This window comes from Leptodactylus fuscus, chromosome 1, assembly GCF_031893055.1.
Source record: "Leptodactylus fuscus isolate aLepFus1 chromosome 1, aLepFus1.hap2, whole genome shotgun sequence".
Classification (NCBI taxonomy): domain Eukaryota; kingdom Metazoa; phylum Chordata; class Amphibia; order Anura; family Leptodactylidae; genus Leptodactylus; species Leptodactylus fuscus.
In genome coordinates this window covers 337,978,269-338,001,997 of record NC_134265.1, presented here as the reverse complement: position 1 = coordinate 338,001,997, position 23,729 = coordinate 337,978,269, and the positions used below count along the sequence as shown (strand labels likewise).

General features: G+C 44.9%; 2 protein-coding genes across 3 annotated transcripts; one reads left to right on the top strand and one right to left on the bottom strand.

The window, feature by feature from the left end:
* Positions 1-1,317: 1,317 nt before the first annotated feature.
* On the bottom strand, positions 1,318-15,568 carry LIAS (lipoic acid synthetase). Its single transcript, XM_075261393.1, has 11 exons — positions 15,322-15,568; positions 14,113-14,279; positions 12,359-12,452; positions 11,951-12,031; positions 9,612-9,768; positions 8,815-8,872; positions 7,090-7,218; positions 5,386-5,531; positions 4,981-5,051; positions 4,710-4,821; positions 1,318-2,180 (listed from the first exon to the last, which is right to left on the bottom strand). Exons 1-11 carry the CDS (start codon positions 15,370-15,372, stop codon positions 2,128-2,130), a joined length of 1,119 nt encoding a protein of 372 aa, XP_075117494.1. The 5' UTR covers positions 15,373-15,568; the 3' UTR covers positions 1,318-2,127.
* Positions 15,569-16,133: 565 nt separating this feature from the next.
* RPL9 (ribosomal protein L9) lies at positions 16,134-23,361 on the top strand. Of its 2 annotated transcripts, none has more exons than XM_075261383.1 (8): positions 16,134-16,154; positions 17,401-17,447; positions 17,523-17,638; positions 18,393-18,488; positions 19,546-19,678; positions 21,420-21,500; positions 22,336-22,445; positions 23,302-23,361. In XM_075261383.1, the coding sequence occupies exons 2-7, from the start codon at positions 17,402-17,404 to the stop codon at positions 22,440-22,442; spliced, it is 579 nt and encodes a 192-aa protein (XP_075117484.1). In that variant the 5' UTR covers positions 16,134-16,154; position 17,401; the 3' UTR covers positions 22,443-22,445; positions 23,302-23,361. The 2 variants fall into 2 exon arrangements, with proteins under 2 accessions (XP_075117484.1, XP_075117482.1); XM_075261381.1 differs by lacking the exon at positions 16,134-16,154 and adding an exon at positions 16,236-16,259.
* The last annotated feature ends 368 nt before the right edge of the window (positions 23,362-23,729 follow it).

Here is a 23,729-nt window from a genome sequence, read left to right as displayed (position 1 = left end):
GTGCCCGGTCTCTGTTCTGCAGGTTTCTGTTTCCTGCACAAAACAGAGCAGGGGACGGAAACCTGCAGGACTCTCTCACTCATTCATTTGAATGGGTTTGAAAGATGTCCGACCGTGAGCACCAGTGAGCGTTTTATGCTCTCTGCCGCGAAACCAGTTTTTTTTAAACCAGACACGAACATGCAGTACTCTGTGTCCGATTTTAAAAAAACTGGTTTCGCGGCGGAGAGCATAAAACGCTTACCGGCGCTCACGGCCGAACCCGATCTGCATGCAGAAGACGGACAGCTCAGAATGGAGACCCGAACGCCAGTATGAACCCAGCGTAACTGCTAAAACCAGAGCAATAAGGAGGTGTCAGGGTCTGCGTGTGGGGGGAGGCATTAAGGAACAATACACTGTAGGGGGCAGTAATGGAACATTATTTACGGGGGACACTTGGGGCCATGTGGGAGCACTGGTAGGGAATATACTGTGGGGTTATAAACAGTATAACTCCCCATTAGTGACACACACAGTATGGTGCCATGTTAGTACCCACTCACAGTATAATACTTGACGCCACTTAGACAGTATAATTCTGCATTTGTATTTTGTGGAGGAACCAATAGGACAAATACCATGTGAAGGCCACTAATGAATTTTGTATATGTGTGACTTAACTGTTAGCTAACTGATATCCCCTTTATCTTCTTTGGCATACTAGTTAGTCACATTGATCCCTCTACTCCATTTTGACCACCATGGAAGGTTAAATTGATATGAAATATTTTTTTTCCTAATTTTATTTGGGATGCATCTTTTTGTATAAAAAAAAAATACCATATAGTATACTATTATTACTAGAGATGAGCGAACACTGTTCGGATCAGCCGTTCCGAACAGCACGCTCCCATAGAAATGAATGGAAGCACCTGGCACGTACACTTTGCCGGCGGCCAGTTGCCGTGCCAGGTGCTTCCATTCATTTCTATGGGAGCGTGCTGTTCGGAACGGCTGATCCGAACAGTGTTCGCTCATCTCTAATTATTACAGGTGTCAGAGTTGATTGTTTGTCCTGCTACTACACAGCCCCGATTAGTCAGGAGGGGGATCTGTGGCCACAAACACAGCTGGTGGCTGCACTATGGCTACCTAAATTTAGGCTTTGTATAAAGTTGTCAAGGGGGAAATACCATGTACTGCTGTGCCCCATAGCAATGAAACCCCGTACAGAGTGACTGTTTATGAGAAATTGTTCTAGATATTGAAAATCATCTATATTTCACTGTGATTTATCAATAAAGCACAGCATCTGCAATGAAAATATAGGCACTATAGTTTATTGAGAATGAAATGCATTTTTTCCCCTTTTAAATATAGTATATGCAAGATATTTACAAGAGAAAGTGATGGAAAACCTCCAGTGTGCCGGATCATGTGAGAAATAGAATATGACATTAACAAAAGGATTCTGATCCTTGACAGAGTCTGGCTCTGAAGTCCTTTGCACTTAAGGGAGCCTTCACACGGAGTAAACGCGCGTGTATTTTTGCAAAATACACGTGTAAAAATAAGACTCTCATTGACTTCAATGATATTTTTTGCACGTGTAAAAATAAGCCTGTAAAATGTCATTGAAGTCAATGCGAGTCTTATTTTTACACTTGTATTTTGCAAAAATACATGCGCGTTTACTCCGTGTGATGGCTCCCTAACTCTACCCCTTCCCTCTGAGGGATGGCCCAAGCAGTCTCCTGAAAAGATGGTAGCACATTCACTCAGATTGGAGGGGTTTGGAGCATTCAGTGTAAACTTGTGATCGTGGTGCTCGAGCCTATAAGACTTGTGGGTTGTATAACCTCCAGAACGGTCACCCTAGTTATGTTCGCACTGTTGCTCCCTCTAAGCATGCAGATTCACCTGCAATTTTCCTGTTAATACAAACTTCATTAAATTTTCTGCTTTTAAAGAGCAGAAGTAAAATTAAAGTTCCTCTATGGTTTGCAGCAATGGCCGACTTTCAGGTAACCCTCCAAGACCACGTTACTGCTCACACCTATTACATTATACCACATGGCATAACACAGATTCCGCTTTCTGAAACAGATTGTTCTTCCATGGCAAACGTGTATAGCAGGGTCTCCTTTATATCGCTTTTGTTTTCCTTTTCTCCACCAAATTCTTCAAGAAAAATTCACCTAATAAATATGAAAAACACAATCAGTGTCATATCCACTAAAAATGTGTGTCCCTGCACGGTAACTTTCCACTAAATCTGAAGACTGGGTATGTACAGCAACCAGCAAGTAACCTATACATGCCTGAATTAGAATATGAGCCGAGTGCAGCTGCATCTCCTTGAAGGAATGCAAAGGAAAAAGGAAGTCATGGCTGGGTTCCCAGATGGTCCCAGATCATAGAAAGTTTCCTGAATTCACGATTATATCCATTGGTAACTGATCAATACAGACCGTCCTTACTAAGATGGCTAGAGAATCTTTACAACTCTGCAAAAATGTTAATTACAATTAAAATAATTGTCTATAAATGTTATGTTCATGGAAAAATCCCTTTAAGGTTGTTCTGTGATAGGTTGCAATGGGCAACGAGGCTAGGCCTACACTAGGCCCTAAACAGGCCTATGGCCTTGTTCACATCTGTGTTAGTAATCCGTTCGTCTTCCAGATGTCATACCCTTAGTTCACATCTGTATTTGGTAATCCATTCAGTGAGTCTGCATGGGGACTCTAATGGGGTCTGTGTGCTTGCCGCCAGATCTCCGCAGGGAACATACGGAAAGGAAAGTGCTTCACAATCGGACCCCATTAGAGTCTATGGTAGGGGTGGGCAATTAATTTTCCCATGGGGCCCATCATCTTTCCATGTGCCCCCACAAAGTATAATCCTCCTACAGTCACCCGTACATTATATGCCCCCACATTATAATGTTCCCTTCCAATTGTCCCACAGTATTAAGTCCCTCTCCTGGTGCCCCAGTATAAACTGGTGGAAACTAGAGGGGACAGGAAACTGGAGCAGCTGGAGGGGGACATTAAACAGTGCGGGTAGTTGGAGGGGGGCAATAAATTGACAGCTGGAGCGGGACATGAAACTGGGGGCAACTAGAGGGGGACATTAAAATCGGGAAGCAGACATTTAACCGTAGGGTTAGCTGGAGGGTGACATTAAACTGGGGGCAACTAGAGGCAGACAGGTCCCCCTACAGCTTCCTCCACGGTTTAATGTCCCCCCAGTCTAAGTGCCCTCTTCATCTACCCCCAGTTTCATGTCCCCCCCCTCCATTTCTCCCTCAGTTTCATATCCCTCTTTATTTTCCCCATTTCATGTCCCCCCCCCTCCATCTCTCCCCCAGTTTCATGTCCCCCCCCTCCATCTGCCATCTCTGCCCTAGTATAACATTCCCCTTCCATCTCTGCCCCTAGGTTGGTGAGACACACACAGACGTACAGACAGACAGACAGATATAGACACACACACATACAGACATAGACACATATAGACACACACTCACTCTCTCTCTCTCTCTCCACCCTGCAGCTCACCTTACATCTCTCAGTACTTTATGACACGCTCCACATCTCCATCTTCGGCCGGCACTAAGACACGCCCCCCTAGTCAAAGCTGTGCTGGCCCGGACTGAATCAGTCAGAGGGCCGGATGTGGCCCGGGGGCCGGACTTTGCCCAGGTCTGGTCTATGGGGTCTGTGTGCTTTCACTGCACACCGCTTGCAAATGCATTCGGTAGTCCGTTTGGGGGGTTCACAGGCGGACTTCCCGAACGGATTACCAAACACAGATGTGAACTAAGGGTATGACAAAGCTAAATAAAGCCAGATCACAGACATGGGATATTTTACGGAAACCCCACCCTATTTGCTTTTGGCCACTCTCCTTTTCACCCATTTTCCGGCACGGTTAGCAACTATTTAATGGATTATACCATATGGTAGACACAGGCATGCAGATTATGTGAGAGCGTTATACTGCACACACAAAGTTAAAGGGTTGCCTGGTTTTGGAACTTCAATAGGATCTCTAACTAGAGATGAGCGAGTACTGTTCGGATCAGCCGATCCGAACAGCACGCACGCATTGAAATGAATAGATGCACCTGGTACTTCCGCTTTGACGCCGGCCGGTCGCTTAACCCCCCGCGTGCCGGCTACGTCCATTCATTTCAATGCGTGCGTGCTGTTCGGATCGGCTGATCCGAACAGTACTCGCTCATCTCTATCTCTAACATAAAGGGTCTGTGCATCTACCCAGACATATCCCCTATGGACAGTTTCAGACTGATGGGACTCTCAGCGATCAGGAGAACAGGGAACAGAAAGTTCCCCTGAACTGCGCCTAGGATTTGCCAGTGTGCTTGTGGTCAGTGCATGGCTTCTATAGGGTCCCACAGTAACAAAGGGGCATCTGTGGATAGGGAATGTCTCTGTAGTGGAACAACCCCTTTTAGACCTAACGCTAACTAAAAGAGATCAACATTCAGCACCCTGATATTAGCAAGGCCAGAGAGAGACTAAAACACCACCTCCTGTTCTTGAAAGCGATATCTATGCTTGCTAGGTTAGGTTCATGTGCAGACATCAGGGGATTGTTGGGTCTACAACCTATGACCTGACCTTTTTCTCAAAAATAATGGCACGAACACAAAAGTAATATTAGTATTGGCTAAACCTGAAACCTGTATATAAGTATACCGGCTTTGTAAGATGATCGGACCAGAGGACCACTGGCTGTGTACAGGAATCCCAGCTCGTTGCCCATTTTCTCCCAATGCTTAAATTTCTCAGGTGTGACATATTCTTCAACCTGCAGACGACCAATAACAACAGATGTGTGAAGACAACAGAAGTATGAATGAAAGGTATATACCGCATATGTAAAGAATATTATTAGTCACATAATTCCCAGAAACCCTTTTTAGAGGAACAATATGTCCTCTCATTGCATGCTGGGGCATGGGCTTACCTTGAGATGACGTTTTGTTGGCTGCATGTACTGTCCAAGGGTCAAGCAATCTACTTCTGCCTCACGTAAAGCTATTAAGAAGGTACAAAATACATATGATCAGCTCCACGACCGCGCCAACACACGACTAGTGGGGACATAACCCAGCGCTTATTCCTAGAAACTCACCTTTGTTTTTACTTTAAATGTAGATTGTGAGCCCCATATAGAGATCACAATGTACATTTTTTCCCCCTATCAGTATGTCTTTGGAGTATGGGAGGAAATCCACGCAAACACGGGGAGAACATACAAACTCCTTGCAGATGTTGTCACTGGCAGGATTTGAACCCAGGACTCCAGTGCTGCAAGTCTTGCACTGCTAACCACTGAGCCACCGTGCTGTTGCAATTCCTAATAACTCACCTGTCATGGTGTCATAGACCTGTTCATCCGTCTCTCCTAATCCCAGCATGATGGATGTTTTTGTTACAATGTCAGGCCGCACAGACTTGGCATGTTTTAGGACGCTAATGGACTGCTCAAAATTTGCACGAGGGTCACGGACTTGCCTAGAAATATATTGAAATGTTAATGTCACTGCCGGTGCTTGGCTTTCAAGTAACATGATGTCCAGCAACTACCACCATATGTAATCATACTCTGGTCATACAACAGAGTAAGAAAAGAGGCAAGGGCACTACGGTGTGTATTGTCTCCTGCAGCTTAGTACTGACTGGTTACAAATGGAAGGGCAGCCAAAAACAATAACCGCTTTCACAATGCATATGACGAAGTTATACACACATGGAGTATGATAAACACTGCACCCATGTCCTAACATTAGACTGACAAGGGTTCTTGCCATTTATTCTGCCATCACATTTTCCACATAGTTTAATGGGGATGGTCGCTTTATAGCTGAGTGTTACGGATTCATTTGTGCAACTTACTAGTGACATTTTGTGGCAGTTTCTATATTGCTTAAAGGGAACATCCAGGATAAGAAAACATGGCTGCTTTCTTATTTTCAAGAAGTGACATCATGTCTGTTGGTCATATGGTAATAGAAATGAATGGAAGCAGCCGGCCGCCGGCAAAGTCTGTGTGCCAGGTGCTTCCATTCATTTCTATGGGAGCGTGCTGTTCGGATCGGCTGATCCGAACAGTGTTCGCTCATCTCTAGTTACAACTTAGTCCCATTAACTGAAAAGGACTGAGCTGTAGCATGGCCATATGACCAACAGATGTGATGTCACGTCCTCAGAAGAAGAAAGCAGCCATGTTTTCTAATCCTAAAACACAATACTGCCCCCATGCATAAGATGGCAGTAGATGGAGAGGCATTTGACAAGTCACATCGTTTTGCCTCCATCATTAAAACACAATGCACAGGTGCAGGTCCTGGAGCTCTGTAATCTAATGCAGGCACAGTGGGAAGGTTCTATTTTTTCCATGAAGGAGACTGAATATGAGTGTGGTCCCGCCGCTCCATCTGGACGGGCTTGTTGCATGGCTTAAAACAGAACAACGCTTAATTTTTTGGCAGTATTTTAGAATGTTTGGCTCCTTTCTGTGAAATCCTGCACATATCTATACATTCCCTTCTCTATTGTGAGCTGCCCTGATTTTGATAAAGTATATGACTGTGTGCAAGGAAGACAAAATGAGGGCGTTCTCAATCCTGACTGTGTTTCCAACCAGTGATATCTCTGGAAATAATACAGATAGAACTACAACCTTAGTGTGATATGTCCCATGACACCATAAACAAGACTGAACCTTTATCAAATGCCTCCCCAACCTCATTTTCTCTTCATCAGGGATCTGCTCTCAATAGAGGAACAAGGGAAAGAGGAAAGAGATGGAGGATTTCACAAATTGTTAATAAAGTAGACTCCAAAATTTAATAATAACAGAAATGCTGCCAAAAAATGAAAGGTTGCATGAAAGTTGGGTTACAGCTTAACCGATGACGAAACCAGTGCAGAATGTGTATAGTAGTAAGTTGTATATATATATATATATATTCATCTATAAAGACATATACAGAAGTCAACCCTTTCCATAATGATAACAGAAGAACGCAGAGTCCTTAGAAGAGACTCTCCAGAGATTTTGAGAAAATACCTTTGTAGAGCTGGGACAGTCTCTACGTTATGGGCATAAACGTCAAGTCCAGAACGGACAATGGTTTCTACGGCTTTCTTATCTCCACGGAAATCAGGCGTAAGACATTCAACAAGGATTTTGGAATTCCTGAGTAAAAAGGCAGATTTGTTATGAGAGCAGAACGGTAATGAAGGGACAAAGCAACACATAACACAGTAATAATGTAAATGTATAATACAATGGACTGTGATGAATGACTATGAAGTGGGATCCTGTATGAAGTGAAATTAACCCATTTTGCACGGCCCTAATTTACGAAAATGTTCTTACCGATTGCAGACAGTGGTAGTTTTGCTCCAAATTCCGCCATTTAGACGTTTCTTATAACTGCAAACCGTGACTACAACTCTCACAAATAGGCAACAAAGATAAGTACCTGCATACCATAGATCTGTGATTTCGTGTAGTGCAATGGCGTAGTTTTCCTTAGCATCATGTGAATACAACCTGAGGTCCGGTTCACATCTCAGCATGGGTTTCCGTTCGGGTAGTCCGCTTGGGGAAACCCGCACACCCTATAGACCAGGGGTGCTCACATGTTTTCAGCATGTGAGCTACTTTATAAACTGACCAAGGCAAAAGATCTACTACCCACTTCTTGTGGGTGGGGCTGGGGCGGGCCTGTGGGCGGGGTGGGCGTGTCTGTGGGCGAGGCCAGGCATGTGGGCGGGGCGGGCAGAGCGTGAGAGCAGGAGACGGCGGTGTTCTGTGGCCGCCCAGGGATCCCCGGTGTCTGCTTGTTCACAGCACAGGCAGCCCCGCCTGCCAGTGTCTGGAGAGGACTCTCAGCCTGCGCTGTGAACAAGCAGCACCCCGGCTCCCTCCATCCCTAAGAGCGGGGAGAGCGTCATCCCCCGGAGCTGCTTCTGCCCAGCCTGCAAGTGTCCGGAGTGCTTGTTTACAGCACAGGCTGAGAGTCGATTCTCAGCCTGCACTGTGAACAAGCAGACACCGGGGATCCCTGGCTGCATCCCGCGATCAACCCATACGTCCTTTGCGATCGACCGGTAGATTGCGATCGACGTATTGGGCATCCCTGCTATAGACTATAATGGGATCCGTGTGTTTTCCGCATGAAAAATGACAAGAGAAAAGCGCTGCTTGCAGGACTTTCTTTCTGCATTTCTCATGTGGAGAGGGAAACGGAAGGGCCCAAACACAGATGTGAACCGGCCCTTAAGATCAGGGTCATTGGGTTTTAATAATTTACTACCAAATAAAATAAACCTGTATGAAAAAAGCACGTAAACTTTATGTGCATTTTCAAGGGTTACAGACTGAGCCATCGGAGGGCTTGTATGGCAGATCTGACCCTGAAGGGAACTGAGCGACCTGTAATGGATGAGAACACAGGCTGCATAAAAAAAAATAAAAAATGGTCGAATATTTTTATGAAAACCCAATTACAGATAATATCGTTAAAAGAGGATGTTGTACAATAATTTTGCTTGTACTGAGATAGAGGTCAATTTTCATTATGTGAATAGCTGCACATTTTTCTCTTGTGTCACCCCCTCTACCTCATAGATTGTAAGCTCTTGTGAGCAGGACCCTCAGTCCCATTGTGTGAAATGACTTTCTTTGTAATGTATCTTTCTGTCTGTATTTGAACCCTACAAATTGTACAGCGCTGCGGAATATGTTGGCACTATATAAATAAAATTTATTATTATTATTATATACCTTTCTTTCAAAAGAGACACTGTTCTTGCAAAGTGTTCGGCTCCTCCATCGGGAAGATCTAGACAAGAGCAAAATAACAACTGAAAGGGCAGACAGAAAAATAATAAAGGGCAGAAGCAAGGTGCAGCGGTTAGATCTGCTGCATGGCAACACTGGTTTCTTCAGTAATATATATGTCCTTGCCAGTTGCAAATTTTCCTCTAATCCCCACCGAGCAATACATTCTGTTAGTTTTGGTGCCTCATATGCTATTTAGACTCTGCACTGTCAGGTGTCAGGCAAGGGAAGGGATTCTGATTTCTGACACTGTATACCTCTGAATGGAGATCTGAATCACACCCCATTCCCTGCTCCTGCCTGACATTGCAGAGCACCAAAACTACCTGTACTCATTGCTTAGGTACTATCAAAAATAGCAGTACTATAATATTATCATTATTATTATTATGATCCTTCTATAGCAGGGGGTAGGGAACCTTCGGCTCTCCAGCTGCTGTGAAACTACAACTCCCAGCATGCTCCATTCACTTCTATGGGAGTTCCAAGAACAGCAGAGCAAGTATGCATGCTGGGAGTTGTACTTTTGCAACAGCTGGAGAGCCGTACATTCCCTAGTCCTGTTCTATAGCCACGCCATGCTATGGAATATGACTGTATAGGTACGCTGCACAGTCACATATCACCTTCCAACCCTCAAAAATAAAATCAATAGCAAAGAGGTAAAACTAAGCAGCACAGAACTTGTTGGGTGTATAGAGTTATGTACATGAAGAACGTGGCCGACAGCGCATACCAACCATCTCTGTCAACTGAAGTCAGGACCACGTAGTCCAGTCCCCAATCCGCTATGGCTTTAGCTGTATTGTACGGTTCATCTGGATCTAGAGAAGGAGGTTTTTTGGCAGTTTTCACGGAACAAAAGCGGCAGCCCCTGGTGCAAGTGTCTCCCATTAACTGAGAATAAGACAGAAGAAAATGACCGGTGTGACTACTACAGATTCGGGAATCTGAAAAAAAAACAAAACAACTAAATCTAAGGATGATGTGCAAGCTATTCTGGTGATAAGATGATACTCACCCGTCCTCTTCAGTAAGATCTTCAATACTTTATTTCAGGGTAGTAGGAATGTACAGCAGGTAGCTGGCACAGCTAAGGTGGTGGTTTTGCTTGTATCACACCTAAATAGGCCTGAAGAAGTGTAATACATGTTATATTAGATGTGCTGGACACCGGCTGTATGTTCCTGCAACCATGAAATAAAGCACTGGACGTTTAGCCGGTGAGTGCCGCTTGTACCTTCTATTCACTGGATTCAGCTATGACTTCTCTGCTGAGCACTACCGAATGACACATTGGATTGACCCATGGATACCTTTGGTGGCAGTGCCATCATGAACTTCTCCCCCTTGTGCTGTTAATTATATAGACATTTTTTCTGGTCCAAGAGGTTTTCCAATCTGATACAATAAAGGGGTTTTCCAGGATTTAAACATCCTTAGAAGCGCCACCAATTTTTTCGATTCCTTCAAATACGCCATGCCCTCTCCTCTCTATTCCCCACCCAGCTGAGTGCTGGGGGCCTCATTTCTGCTCTCTATGAGCCAAGGTATCCATATCTGAGGCCCTGGCTCTGACACGCTGGCACACCAATATTCCCGAGCTGACGGATGAGACGTTCCAGGACATTTTGGAATCTCCCCTGTATCTTACCCTCGGCCAATAACAAACTGATCCAAATATTCATTCTACATCAATGCTATTTGACCCCGGCCCGTCTTCATAAGATGGGTAGGCTGGCGAGTCCGAATTGTCTTAGGTGCCCGTATCCCCGAGCAGATTTTTGGCACATGATGTGGAGTTGCTCGGTCATACATGACTTCTGGAGTGAGGTGGTAGACCTCCTAACAGCTGTCCTAAATTGCCCTGTCCCATTTTCTCCTGAAGTTTGTTTATTTGGTGTACTGGATGAGGAGATATGGCAGCATCATACCCGGATTTTCCTTCGGGAGAGTTTATTTTACGCCAGGAAAGGCATCGCCTTACGGTGGATGGCCTCACGATCCCTGTCTGTGTCTCAATGGTGGAAATTAATTAATTCGGTCCTCCCGTTCAACCAGATTATATATAAAGGTAGGGGTTGCCCCCAGAAATTTGTCAAGGTTTGGGGAGCGTGGTGCGATTCTCCTCTTACCCAGTATTCTGCCCCCTTGATGCGCTCTGCATTGGGCACCTTTGAGCCCTGAGAAGTGACTCGTTGCGTGAAACTGTAGCCCCCCTTATGCTGGGTTTCTCTGTGAATGTCGACACCAAGGTGTTTCTTTTCTGTCTTTCTTCTTTTTGCGTGAAATGGTCGGCCCTGGGTTGGGGTGGCACTGTGGCAGTTCTTTGTCTGTTTGTTTGGAACCCTTTTTATTTCTCTAAATTTTGTATTGTATATGCTCTCTTCTGACTGTATTGTTTATTTTGTTATATCTTCTTCAATAAAACGAGTTTAAAAACATCCTTAGAATAAGTCATTAATATGTATTCAGTGGACCCAGCACACAGATCAGTTGGTTTTCGTGACATTGGCTCGCAGTGATCGCCACCCCAGCTTCACAGGTCAGTGTGCAGCTAAGTCCTATTAAGGTGAATGGGGCTGAGCTGTAATGTAAAGCACTGCTGCAAAAACATAGATGGTGCTGTGCTTGGTGAGCAATGAAGAGACTGCAGCACTTGGTGAAATCTGAGGTCTCGTCAAACAGCGGACTGGTGGAGGTGCCTAAGGATAGTTTATCAATATCTGAGGCTTGGAAATACACTTTATCAAAGTCTAACTGTTTAATAGGACCTGGCCTCCCAATAACTGGGAGTATGGGAGTCCCCTTCTACCCCATTCACACTCTAGAAAGGATTGACCATGCATGAACGTAGCTTTTTATATTGTGGCTTATGTGAGTTTCAGAAACAGACAAGAATCTCCCCATTCCAAAAAACTTCAATGAAGGTAGCTGGACTTTGTCCTGTCACCTTTCCTGTCAGCAGCCACCAAACATAGACAATCATGTCTGTGACCAGAAGGAAGTGGCCGCGCAGAATGATAGGGTGGAATGCAATGAGATACAGACGTGGCACTTACTGTATGCCTTTACTCACCATGATTGTTGCAGTAGCAGTTCCATATTCTCCACCACCCCAGCACTCTCCAATGTTAGGGCATCGGGCCTCTTCACACACCTGTTCAACAAAGACAACCACTTATAGACACAAATATGGCTGCTTTTCAAAAAACTCAAGGATGTGAAAAAGCAGATGAGTTATAATTGTGTAACTAGGTACCGTATATACTCGAGTATATACAGTATATAGTCTTACATATACTCCCGCATAATATAAGAGCACATAAGTAAAGTCTCCTATTCAGTTCTTTTTTCGGAAAGGAAAGTGTCAGCCATCTCCTGCCCCCAACCTTCCGAATATCCTGAGCAGTAAATCGGCCCATGACACAGTACTACAAGAGCGGGGTGTATCATTGGTGTGTTCTGTTATCTCTTCTAGACTCACAGTATGGAGATTCAGGCTTCTTAATGTGTTTTTCAGTTTGTTGTAATTCTTTCCCATTGGAATTTCAGTCTTTGCCCAAGGGGGGAGCCGTAATCTGAAAAATAGATGAAAAGTAGAGATGAGCGAGTAGTATTCGATCAAGTAGGTATTCGAAATACTCATACTCGATCGAGTACCACTCGCTATTCGAATGTAAAAGTTCGATGCAGAACCAGCATTGATTGGCCGAATGCTATACAGTCGGCCAATCAACGCTGGTTCTTCTCCTACCTTTAGAAGTCTTCTCCGTGCAGCGTCCCCGCGGCGTCTTCCGACTCTTCATCCACTCTGCCAGGCATCGGGCCTGGGCAGAGCCGACTGCGCATGTCCGCTTGTAGTGCCCGATGCCTGGCAGAGTGAATTCACAGCCGGAAGATGCCGCGAGGACGCTGCACGAAGAAGACTGCTCGGAGGATCCAGCCCGACCCTCACTCATGGACTTGGTAAGTATAATTTGATCGAATGTTGCCTACCCCTGAAACGAGCATTTTCCCCCCATAGACTATAATAGGGTTCGATATTCGATTCGAGTAGTCGAATATTGAGGGGCTACTCGAAACGAATATCGAACATTTTACTGTTCGCTCATCTCTAATGAAAAGTACTTAAAATATGAGACCCCTTGTAAAGGCTATGGACTCCTTTTTGCATTCTATTTTTATAAACTGCATATGGCTTTCGTGCCAAAACATTTCTAATTGGGTTTAACTAAAAAAAATATATTGTTTAATTCAACTCCAGTGGCTTCCATGTATAACACGACATAGCAGGCTGCAGGATGTTCTTCTCCCTGACTTATCCTCAAGATATTTGAAACTTAAAATGGAAAATACAAATAAAATAAACAGAAGTCAAACAGGATTTCCGCTTCGAAAAGCTTCAAACTTCAGGAGAGGTCGGAGATCTGGGCTGAGGAACTTAGCACAGAATGACATTATGCAGTCTGCTATGTAGAGGGATACATGGTGGCACTTCAGTGATGACATCCATCACCCCCCACATTGACCTCAGTGGTCAATGCAGCAGTTGGGTGCATCATTACAAAGTTTGAGGCTCTGCAGCAATGATGTAGGTGAATCAGCAGCCATGTTGGGAGGGGAAAGGGAAGGTTTTACAGTAGCATTCACATGATCACAGGGAGCTGTGCCTGGGACAGAGATCAGGTGTGGAGGACTTTTATTTAATTTTTTTATTATTATTTTAACCTTTTACCTGACCAACTAATTTCTGTTTGGGGGCAGAATACCCCTTTAATATACACATTTTGCTGCAACCCCTCTCCGCCCTGTTCATCTGAAGGAGCTATTGGAATTATCCCCCTACTATTAGAAGTACTATTGCACAAACAGTGCAGAAATACAATGGAGGAATTTACTAACCCATCTATGCCAGTTATCTGTACGAGTGTAAATTGTTCTACATTATTCCTTCTATGTCTCACTCGTCCCTTCTTACCAAAGTGGAAGGCCTGGGGCACAGACACCTCATCCCAGTAAATTTATCAGATCTCACACCAAAAATCTGGTGCTATAGCCGAAACTTGCGCCACTTCCTGACCGGTGTATACTTTTATTTTTGTGCATAGGAGATTCTGGCCTCTGAACAATTCAGGAGCAGCCTGGACTTTATTGAGACTGATGTATAAAATGAGAGTCTTAAACTCCCCCCCCTCAATGGATCACAAAAATATGGATGAGAACAACAGATTTTCACACCTCTCTCCCTTCTGGCGCTTTAGGCTGCCTTTATAGTCTGACCACACATTTTTATCCGTCAGGTCCCCAGATATGAAATCTTGTAAGTCTGGTCCATTTTGAATGAGGTCCTTCTTGTCATCCGATAACCCGGCCAATACTCTGTAAGATGTATGATACTCCGCCAACTAGAAAAAAGCATTTTACAGAGATATTACCATCACTGTCCCAAGTGGGGCACACTATCTAAATTTCCTATCAGAGTCAAGGGCGGATTTTGAAGGAACAGCGCTGAGTGTGTGTGGGGACATATGGATGTGTGTGTGCTAGGTGTGGAGGGGGACATGAGGGCAGGGAGGAAAGATGAACATAGCAGAATTGTAGGTGTGGGCAGAGCATGGAGTTAGCAGAGCTGTGTGTGCAGTTAAGAAACCATCTAGGCAGAATCCACCTGAAGATGGGTCATGTCGCTTTTTTTCCCCACTAGCTGAAAAAAAACTGCTAGAGGAAAAAAAACTGCTAGCGATTCCCATTGAAATGAATGGGAGTCGTTTTTTCAGCTGGATTTTGAGGCGCCTTCTGCGTCAAAATCTGCCTACAAAAAACAGTGTTCTTTTTATAGATGGGGGTTCCAGCAGTTTATCCTCCAGACACTTATCCCGTATCCTGAGTCTATAGTAGGACAAGTCCTCTAGCATCAAAAAGGTAAAAATGGGGGTAACAGTACCTTTAAAGGCTAGTTCATGCAGAGTTTTTTGGCAGCGGATTTTGACGCGGAATCCACCTCAAAATCCGCCTGCCAAAATGGCTAGCGGAAAAAAGAAGCGACGTGCCCTATTTTGCAGCAGATTCCGCGCAGTGCGAGACTCCCTCCCAATTAGGCCCATTTATCCAGGCTTAGTCCGGAGCAGAATGCCGTGACGGGATGCCGGTGCACAGCATCAGCTAGCCGCGCACTTCACACGCAGAATCCATTTTCCACTGTGTGAACATACCCTAAAGGGGAAGACACACATACTACAAATGCAAACATTGCCACACACAAGACGTTTCTTTTGTGTCTTCCAGGTAAGCTGTCACTATAGAAGCATTACACACTCACCTGTAGGTAGACTATATAGAAAGAACAAGAAGCAGGACTGGTAACAAACATGAGTGTCTATCCCTATGTATAGCATGCATTATACGTATTAGCTATGGCTGACACATGATACACAGAGCACAGCTCACCCCTGACATCCGCAGCAGCTCTGCCCCCCTCTTCAGCCCGATCAGCCTCATTCTGCCCCGCACACTTTCCCAGTTGCAGCTGGTTTGTAAGGACACCTAGCTATTCGGCGATCGATTAATCGAGCCTGTGTCGTTTCGCCATCAACATTTTCCACGAAAACTTTGGCACTTACAGGCACCCGTAACAAAGTCCACATGACTTGTTAAATAGATGAATGTTCTTCTGTCACCATAGCGGTGACGTCACAACCTGTCGTGATGTCACACTAGGACTAGTTTGTGTACTTTAGAAATCTGTACGATATTAAGGAAGGATAAAGGCCAACGACTATACTTGTAAGGACCTGCTGACGTCATCAGGTCACATGACAGGGTAGGCGTGTCTTCTCTTATAAGAAGGTCCTTGCTCATGAAGAAATATGCTATTCTGTGCAGTGGAGGAGCCTGGAGAGATGTGCAGGGTGCAGGGACTCTGTAAGGACCTGCTCCATATGGGTTATAGTAAATAGCCGGCTCAGTGTGCGCCCCCTAGCGGTCAAGTCCTGAACTGCAGCAGTATTTGGCCAGCTCACATAAACAGGCCGTACCTTCTGTACAATCCAGAAAAGCCCCGCCCACAGAAGAGTCCTATCACATGCTTATGACGTCACCAAAGGTCCTTTCGCCTACTGGGGTTAAGCGGCTAACATATCATTGGTATCACATCGGCCATCGATTCGTCACGGCTGCGCACTCTACGCATCAGACTTGTGGGCGGGGCCTAGATGAACGCCGCCGGCAGTATATAAACGTGATGACGACATCTGCCTTCCCTTTTCTGTGTCAGCAGCGAGGTAAGGATATGGCGCTCGGTGGATGATTCGGCTCTGGAATCTGTCGCCATCCGGGGGAATTCAGTGGCCGCTGCGTGTAACGACATAACGAGGCGATCCCTTAAGGTGTCCCGGCAGTGATGGCTGATATATTGGCTTGTTGTCTGCGTTGGATCGCTGGATTACTGTGTGATCATGTCTCCTCCCCTAGTGGGGCCTATGGCTGCTGCAGCTTCACTGGCCTAGGCTGGGGTACATGTGTTGTGCCAGTAACTTCATGCTTAGTGTGCTATTTATCTGTGTGTGAGTGCTATAGTGCCCCCTGCATATAGTGGTGGGTTATAGTGCTGCATCTGTATGTGCTGACTCCATAGACTATCAGTGTAGACGGCCTGCCCCTTGTATTGAGGTTCTCTAGTACATTACATAGGTCTCTGAGGGTTCTGGGTGACCCCTCTAATCATGCCCATGCTTATGGTGGTCTTACTACTAGGATCTTGTCTCATGTTGTGTCCCAGGACTTAAACTTCCCAATGGAAAATGTGAGTAGGTGGCCAAGTCCAGGCCGGTGGTGCAAAACATTCACAATGGACGGTCAGGGCAGAGGAAAAGCTGAGTTTTGTTGTTGGGGAGAAGGTTTGGACAATCCCTGCAATGGTCCTTGTGCTTGTAGACCAGTGTACAATGTGTTCCTTATGTATACAGTTAGGATATGACTTGATGTTGCTGGTTAAAGGTGTTGTCCTCGTTCCATCCAAGTCCTAGACACGACATGCGGTGTTGTGTGACGACCTAATGGACTGTGTAATCCTTAAGTCTGTGTCCAGGAGTTCTGCAGATTCTAAAGATGGTCGCCACTGCCTAGGCTTGTAAGCATGGAGGGAAGCATTGGCCGTTGTCATTGTGCAGGCAAGGCTCTATTTGTGGGACTGTGCATACTACGGTTTGTGGACGTTGTTACCTATGGACATGGGGTGTTCTCTGTGTAGCAGTGTTCAAGACTATTTAATGGTGGGCTAGCATTTCTGACCTTAATCTTGAAAGCAGATACCCCAATAAGTCAAGCAATTTGATTTCCCCATCGCAACCAGTTGTTATACATGTGGTGAAGAAGTTATGTGCAGCTATGACGGTGCCCCCTGTAGGTCCGGGCTGTAACTCATGGCCATGTTTTCTTCAGTGTTATCCGTAGTATTGATATTTTGCTTTATTCTGATGATACAATGTTCTGTTGTGCGCTTTACTCAGTTACTTTGCTCTCTTCCAGAATGAAGACCATTCTCAGCAACCAGACTGTTGACATCCCTGACAAGGGTGAGTGTTACTTCATATTATGAGAATGATCCCTTTTATGAAGGCGATATCTGACTGACATATGTTTCTCCATAGTTGAAATTTCCTTGAAGGGCCGCACAGTTACTGTGAAGGGACCCAGAGGAAGCCTGCGGAAAAACTTCAACCACATCAATGTAGAACTGTGCTTACTGGGCAGGAAGAAGAGGAGGGTGAGTATTGGGAGAGATTACTATAGAGATTACTGTCATCCTCTAGTTAGGATATCACCTAAAAGAGGACCTTTCATCAGATTGGGCACAGGCAGTTCTATATACTGCTGAAAAGCTGACATCGGCTTTCCTGATCTGTGCCCCGGGTAAAGCGCTATTGGTTCCGGTACCGTAGCGCTTTACGGTCAAAAGGGCGTTTCTGACAGCCAGTCAGGTACATCCTTCTCCACAGCAGCGCCTACCGCTAAGCAGTGTCAGCATGTTTAGCAGCCACTGATCAACATGAGATTGGCCTAGGATCTGTCAGGACACCTCCAGATCAGCTGTTTCCCAGAGCATGGAACAGCATTGTTTGTACTTTCTAGTAGCAGTGGTTATGGGTACTGCAGCAGAGTCCCATTAATGTCTAAGGGGTGGGGTTGCAGTACCCATAACCATCGTTTTAATGAAAGTACACCAAGTGAGAAACATGGCACTCTGCATGTAGACATGGTGGGATCAGCGTTCTCCAGGAAACAACTGATCTACGGGCTAAACAATCAGATCCAGATCTAACATTTGATAGCTTGTCTTAAGAAAAGGCCATTCATTTTTAAGATGCATAACCTCTTTAAGATGCCTCAACATGACTTTGTAACCTTCTTTGCTGGAGACATGAAAAACTCAGTAGTAATTGTCAGGTTTTTTCCCCCCTCTGGTACTTATCCTGCATATATTGACACTTTGCATGTTTTTTTTTTTTTTTCTTTTTTAGCTCCGTGTTGACAAATGGTGGGGTAACAGGAAGGAGCTGGCCACAGTGCGCACAATCTGCAGCCATGTGCAGAACATGATCAAGGGTGTCACTCTGGTGAGTTGTCTTCTGTCACTAATACATTGTATGCTGTGAAAATGACTATTCCACCAAGGCCATCGATGGTATATTCTGTGCATATGCCCTAAATTTCAAATGGAAATACCCAGTAATGTTGCCCATGTGTACATTAAATCTGGCAGGTCAAATACTCCTGCCAATGGCTGCCAAGTGGTTCTTGTTGTGTAAGACACACTTTTTAGTTGCACAAACGGTTCGATTGGAGCTTGACAGTCATTAAAAAAAAAAAAAAAAAAACCTAAACATCAACCTGGAGAACGACATGATTTTGTTAATGTAGGTTATTACAACATTTGCTGTTTCGTTAGCAGCAAACATGGCCGAACTGAAACTGCATCAGACCCCAGTGTAATAAGGGGAGGGGAAGTGATAAAACAGTGTTAGGCCTGGTTCACATCTGCGTTCAGGGAGAATACTGAACGCAATAAAAAGCAGTAAGCAATGAAAGCACACGGACCTCATAGATTATAGTGGGGTCCGTCTGTACGAGTCATGCGGAGAGAAAAGTTCTTCAAGCACCACTTTTCTCTCCACATGGTTCAGGGTCCTCCGTGTGCTTTCATTGCTCACCACTTTTTAATGCACCTGGTATTCTGTTTGGGGGAAGCAGACTCCCCAAACGGAAAAACCCTACACAGATGTGAACCAGGCCTCACTCATCTCCTGGGTTCTGGCATGGCTTTGTGTACGTCTGTGTCCCACCACATAATGCCGAAGCGGTTCTGACGTCAGCCAGTAGCACCTAAGACAGCAGGGAGTTGTCCCCTGGCGCTCAATTTGTTATACTTTGTGGTCAGTATAATAGCCGTTTCAGTTTGGCAGTGTTTGGTCCAAAGGCCAGGCGCTCTTTACGAAACTTGTGGGGTTTGTGCACCAAAAGGGGCCTAGTTTAAAGGGTGTTACCCAAATAATCGTAGTCGAGATCAAATGTCTGATCTTTTTTTATTTGGGTCATGATCGCTCAGCCCTACCTGATTTGTTTTTTTGTTTTTTGACACCAATTTAATGTTTACCATGTGGTTGTTTCTTGTAGGGTTTTCGTTACAAGATGAGATCTGTGTACGCTCACTTTCCCATTAACGTAGTTATTCAGGAGGCTGGAGCACTCGTGGAGATCAGAAACTTCTTGGGTGAAAAGTACATCCGCAGGGTGCGCATGAGAACAGGTATGTGTCAAACTGTCGCTTAGTCCTGCAGAAACGATCGCTGATCATGGTGGGGTCTCGCTGTAGTGAGATGATTCTCTGCTACATGTAGATGACAATCTGCAATCCCACTCCATTCAGTTTGGGGAACAATGGCCCTTTTTTCTGTGGGAAGGGGGGCTACCAACGGTCAGACCAAGTCCTTTGAGCACACTTAGGTGTACAGCTTTTTGGGGTTTCAGTGCTCTGAGTTTTGTATGACCTATCCTTAGGCTGTACATGATTGGTTGAGGTCTAACACAGGATGCCTCAGAGCAGCCTGATGTAGAGGCCACAACATTCAGGTGAGCACTGTGGGCTTTTCATGGAATATCACACTTAGTGCCTGCCATATGCTGCGTAGGGGCAGCATTTCTTCTGGCAGCTCAGTCCCATTCTTTTGAATGGAACTGAGGTGCTGCTGTGCCATCTGACCAACTCACACATCTACACAAGTGCCGAGACCACTTCAAGCAGCTGATCAGAAGGGGTCCACTATTGCAGATAGTAAACTAAATAGTCCCCAGTGTAAAACTTGGCAAAAATCAGCTTACAGGTGAAAGAGTTTGTAACACGTCTTCTCACTCAATGCCTCTTTCCTGCTCTCGCCTGCTAAGCTGACACTCTGAAATCTCTGCTTATCAGTCTTGCTAGTGATGGACTGCACCTAACTTATCATATTGCAGCTTTGCTTAGAAATGTAAGAGGGGGAGGCGAGAGATGCAGAGCCTGGAGGCAAATATCTAGTATGTCTTCATAAGTGCCTTATAGACCTCATGGGAAGAATATGCAAATCTGTCTCCCAAGATGTAAACGGGGAGACAGTGCCTCTGTTATGCTGCTCTCATAACAGAGGCACTATCTCCCTGTTTACATCTTGGGAGACAGATTTGCATATTCTTCCCATGTTCCCTTGCAGTGGAGCAACTATGGCTATAAGTCTCCACACACCTGAGAAGGTGGTCTCTCCCTAAGAAGTGACATTATCCCCATAATCTTATAAACCTCGGTACAGGTTAGTACTTTTCTGTGCTGCTGCTTATAGGGTTACCGTTGATTGTCCTCTACTTGTGGCGTGTATGGGAGACTAATACCGGTAGTAGTCTCCACCAGCAGCTCAGGGAGAACAGAAAAGGGGAAACCTAAATCCAAGTCGGACAATGGTACTATGGGTTTATTCAAAGTTTGGAATCTTTAACTCTATGTTGTAGCTCTCAATAACTAGGTGAATGCTTGTCTAACTAGGAATAGTCTAACAGACTTCTCCTTTATGTCCTGTCTTTGTGCTGGTCATAAATAAAGCACACATTATATGAATGAATTTGTTCATCCCCATGCGGCAATGATCTGTGTAATTGCAGAAGATCATGCAAAAATTGAGAATGAATTGCCAATACTTTGAGTTGGAAACCTATTTATAAACTCTTAGGGCTTGTGAAGATCTTTAAAAGCTGCACTTGTTCTCCGTTCAAACTTGAAATGTGACCTTCTATTTATGTTAGCGTGACACACTTTCTGCTTAAACTCCAGACCTAACTCGAATTCTGTATCTGTCAGATTAGACTTTGTTGTACAATGGATCTGGCACAACATCATGGTGATATGACACCAGTATGAAAGCAGTTTATGAATATGACTTTATTTCAGAATTTGACTTGTACGTTCCAAACCTCTCCGGCAGCATCTACATATAATATAATATCTTGGTTTTCCTTCCTCTTAGGTGTGGTCTGTTCACTGTCCCAAGCCCAGAAGGATGAACTCATTCTTGAAGGCAATGATATTGAGCTTGTGTCAAACTCTGGTAAGTTGTATGTGATGTGCAGACCCTGCAGCGAAGGTGGGATTTTGTCACAGACTCTACTCTGTATTTCAGTTTTCTTTTTTCTATATTGGAAGAGAGAAACTGAAATCCTGATGCAAATAGAAAATGCAGCCTTAGCTATTAAACAGTTATACAAAACCTCACTGGCTGGATCTTTTGACCTGTAGATGATCTTTAGGTAATTCATCACCAACTGCAGATTGCAAAGTCTCAGTGAGGAGTTATGTATGGTCACAATCTCCATCCCATGGGCAGAACGCATCTCCTGGCTATGGTTGTCTTTAGGGAACGTTTGATGGTGTCCACTGCATGCAGCTGAATTGTGAATACAGCTCTGGGCTAGACAGGTGTAACTCAGTAATCTAAAGCTTGTAAGTCTGAAAAAAGGTTATTGAAAATTCCCATTTTATATCTTCCATGTAGTTTTGTCAGTTCAACGTAGTTTAGACCAATCTTTATGCATCTAATCATTTTTGTGGCAGTTCTAATACTATAGATCAGGATTAGGGAACCTTCGGCTCTCCAGCTGCTGTGAAACTACAACTCCCAGCATGCTCCATTCACTTCCATGGGAGTACCAAGAACAGCAGAGTGAGTATGCATGCTGGGAGTTGTAGTTTTGCAACAGCTGGAGAGCCGTACGTTCCCTACCCCTGCTATAGATGTATAGAGGGTGAGAATGAGTTTCTGAAGCATTAAGAGGAGGCTGTCGCTGTATTGCGTTGCGGCTGGATGGCGATCGCTAAGTCTTGCCGCATACGTCTCTCCAGTAATGGTTTTGCATGGCTTTAATTGGTTCATGTTTTGCTTTTAGCCGCTCTGATCCAGCAAGCCACCACAGTAAAGAACAAGGATATCAGAAAGTTCTTGGATGGTATCTATGTCTCCGAGAAGGGAACAGTTCAGCAGGCAGAGGAATAAAAGGTGAGTTGGTAACTTCATAAAGTGACTTGTACAGGTGCAATGGCCAGTCTGCATTGACACGAAACATAAAGAATACCTTTCACGTCCTCTGGCACCCATGGTATTATATACTGCTAGAAGGCAGAGAGTCCGCTGAATTCAGTGCCCTGTCAGCTTTCCTGATGTGCACCTGGGTGCAGGACATGTTAGTTTTCAACATCAGTGGCTCTCCAGTGTAAGAAGGGTGGGCATTAATGTTCGGCGTCATCCCCCCCCCCCCCCCCCCCCAGCATTTCATAGCATTGTACTGGGGGGGGGGTTGCATTGCGCTCTTTACCGCCCAGCGATGTCGCCGATCTGTAAGACTCGCCCTTCTAATGATGAAGGAATATCTGTGCCGAAACCACTGGTACCTGGGTGTGTACCGTCAAAGCCGTCAGTGCAATGAATCCGGCGCACAGTTATCTTTTCAGCGGTATATGATAGATTGTGTGTCAGACAACTTGAAAGGTCCTCTGAAAAGTTGCATTTTATTCAGTTATCTGTGGCCGGCTGACAACCATCGGCCCCTTTAGTTGGAGTTCCTGCTGGGATCGCCAGCACCAACTTCTAGATTGTAAAGGTTTGCGGTTGGTTTGATGTCATCCGCTTTTATTTCGGCATAGCTAGTCCAATTTGGAGGCATTTGGTTGTGATAATAAAGCAGTCAGTGGTTTTGATTCTGATCTGTAGGTAATGGTGGACAGGCTGAGAGTTACTTGTATTCAGTAGTACCACAGGTTAAACTATCCATGTAGAGTAACGTAGTATTAAGTGTGCAAAATGGTGGTGATTTACTAATGTCACTGTATTGACTTTCTCTTTTTCCGTCTTACAGATTGTCCTCTGATATCTGAAGTGTGTGCTGCATTCAACAATAAAGACAATTTATCTAAGACTTTTGTCTGTGGCTCTCTGTTCTATTCTTGGTTAATAGAACCCTATAAGTAATGGTGCCTAGTATGGAGTAAAGAATTGGCAACATGCATAGGTCACATTGCCTTAAGCAGGTTATTCAGATACCTTAACCCCTTAACGACCGGCCCATAGGAAAACTACGTCGGCACTGACAGGTCCTTCCTGACTGCCCTATAGTAAAACTACGTCGGGATTCCCAGTCAGTGCCGACGTAATTGGAGCAGAACATAGCTGTATCTGACAGCTAAGACCTGCTCCCCCGTGATGGTGCTGGCGTTGGTGTCGCCAAATTATTAGAACACGACTGGCTGAAGCAGGAAGGGAATATATAAGCTGTGGGAGCGAATA

Excerpts from the sequence above, each read along its gene's own strand:
- LIAS (XM_075261393.1), bottom strand. The coding sequence starts at position 15,372 with ATGAGGCTGATCGGGCTGAAGAGGGGGGCAGAGCTGCTGCGGATGTCA. Across the intron at positions 14,280-15,321 it reads AGCTGCTGCGGATGTCAGGG|TTGGCGGAGTATCATACATC; the intron begins GTGAGCTGTGCT and ends GCTTTTTTCTAG. Across the intron at positions 5,532-7,089 it reads ACTGTCCCAGCTCTACAAAG|GCAAGTCCGTGACCCTCGTG; the intron begins GTATTTTCTCAA and ends ATATATTTCTAG.
- RPL9 (XM_075261383.1), top strand. The coding sequence starts at position 17,402 with ATGAAGACCATTCTCAGCAACCAGACTGTTGACATCCCTGACAAGG. Across the intron at positions 17,448-17,522 it reads TGTTGACATCCCTGACAAGG|TTGAAATTTCCTTGAAGGGC; the intron begins GTGAGTGTTACT and ends GTTTCTCCATAG. Across the intron at positions 19,679-21,419 it reads CAGGGTGCGCATGAGAACAG|GTGTGGTCTGTTCACTGTCC; the intron begins GTATGTGTCAAA and ends CCTTCCTCTTAG.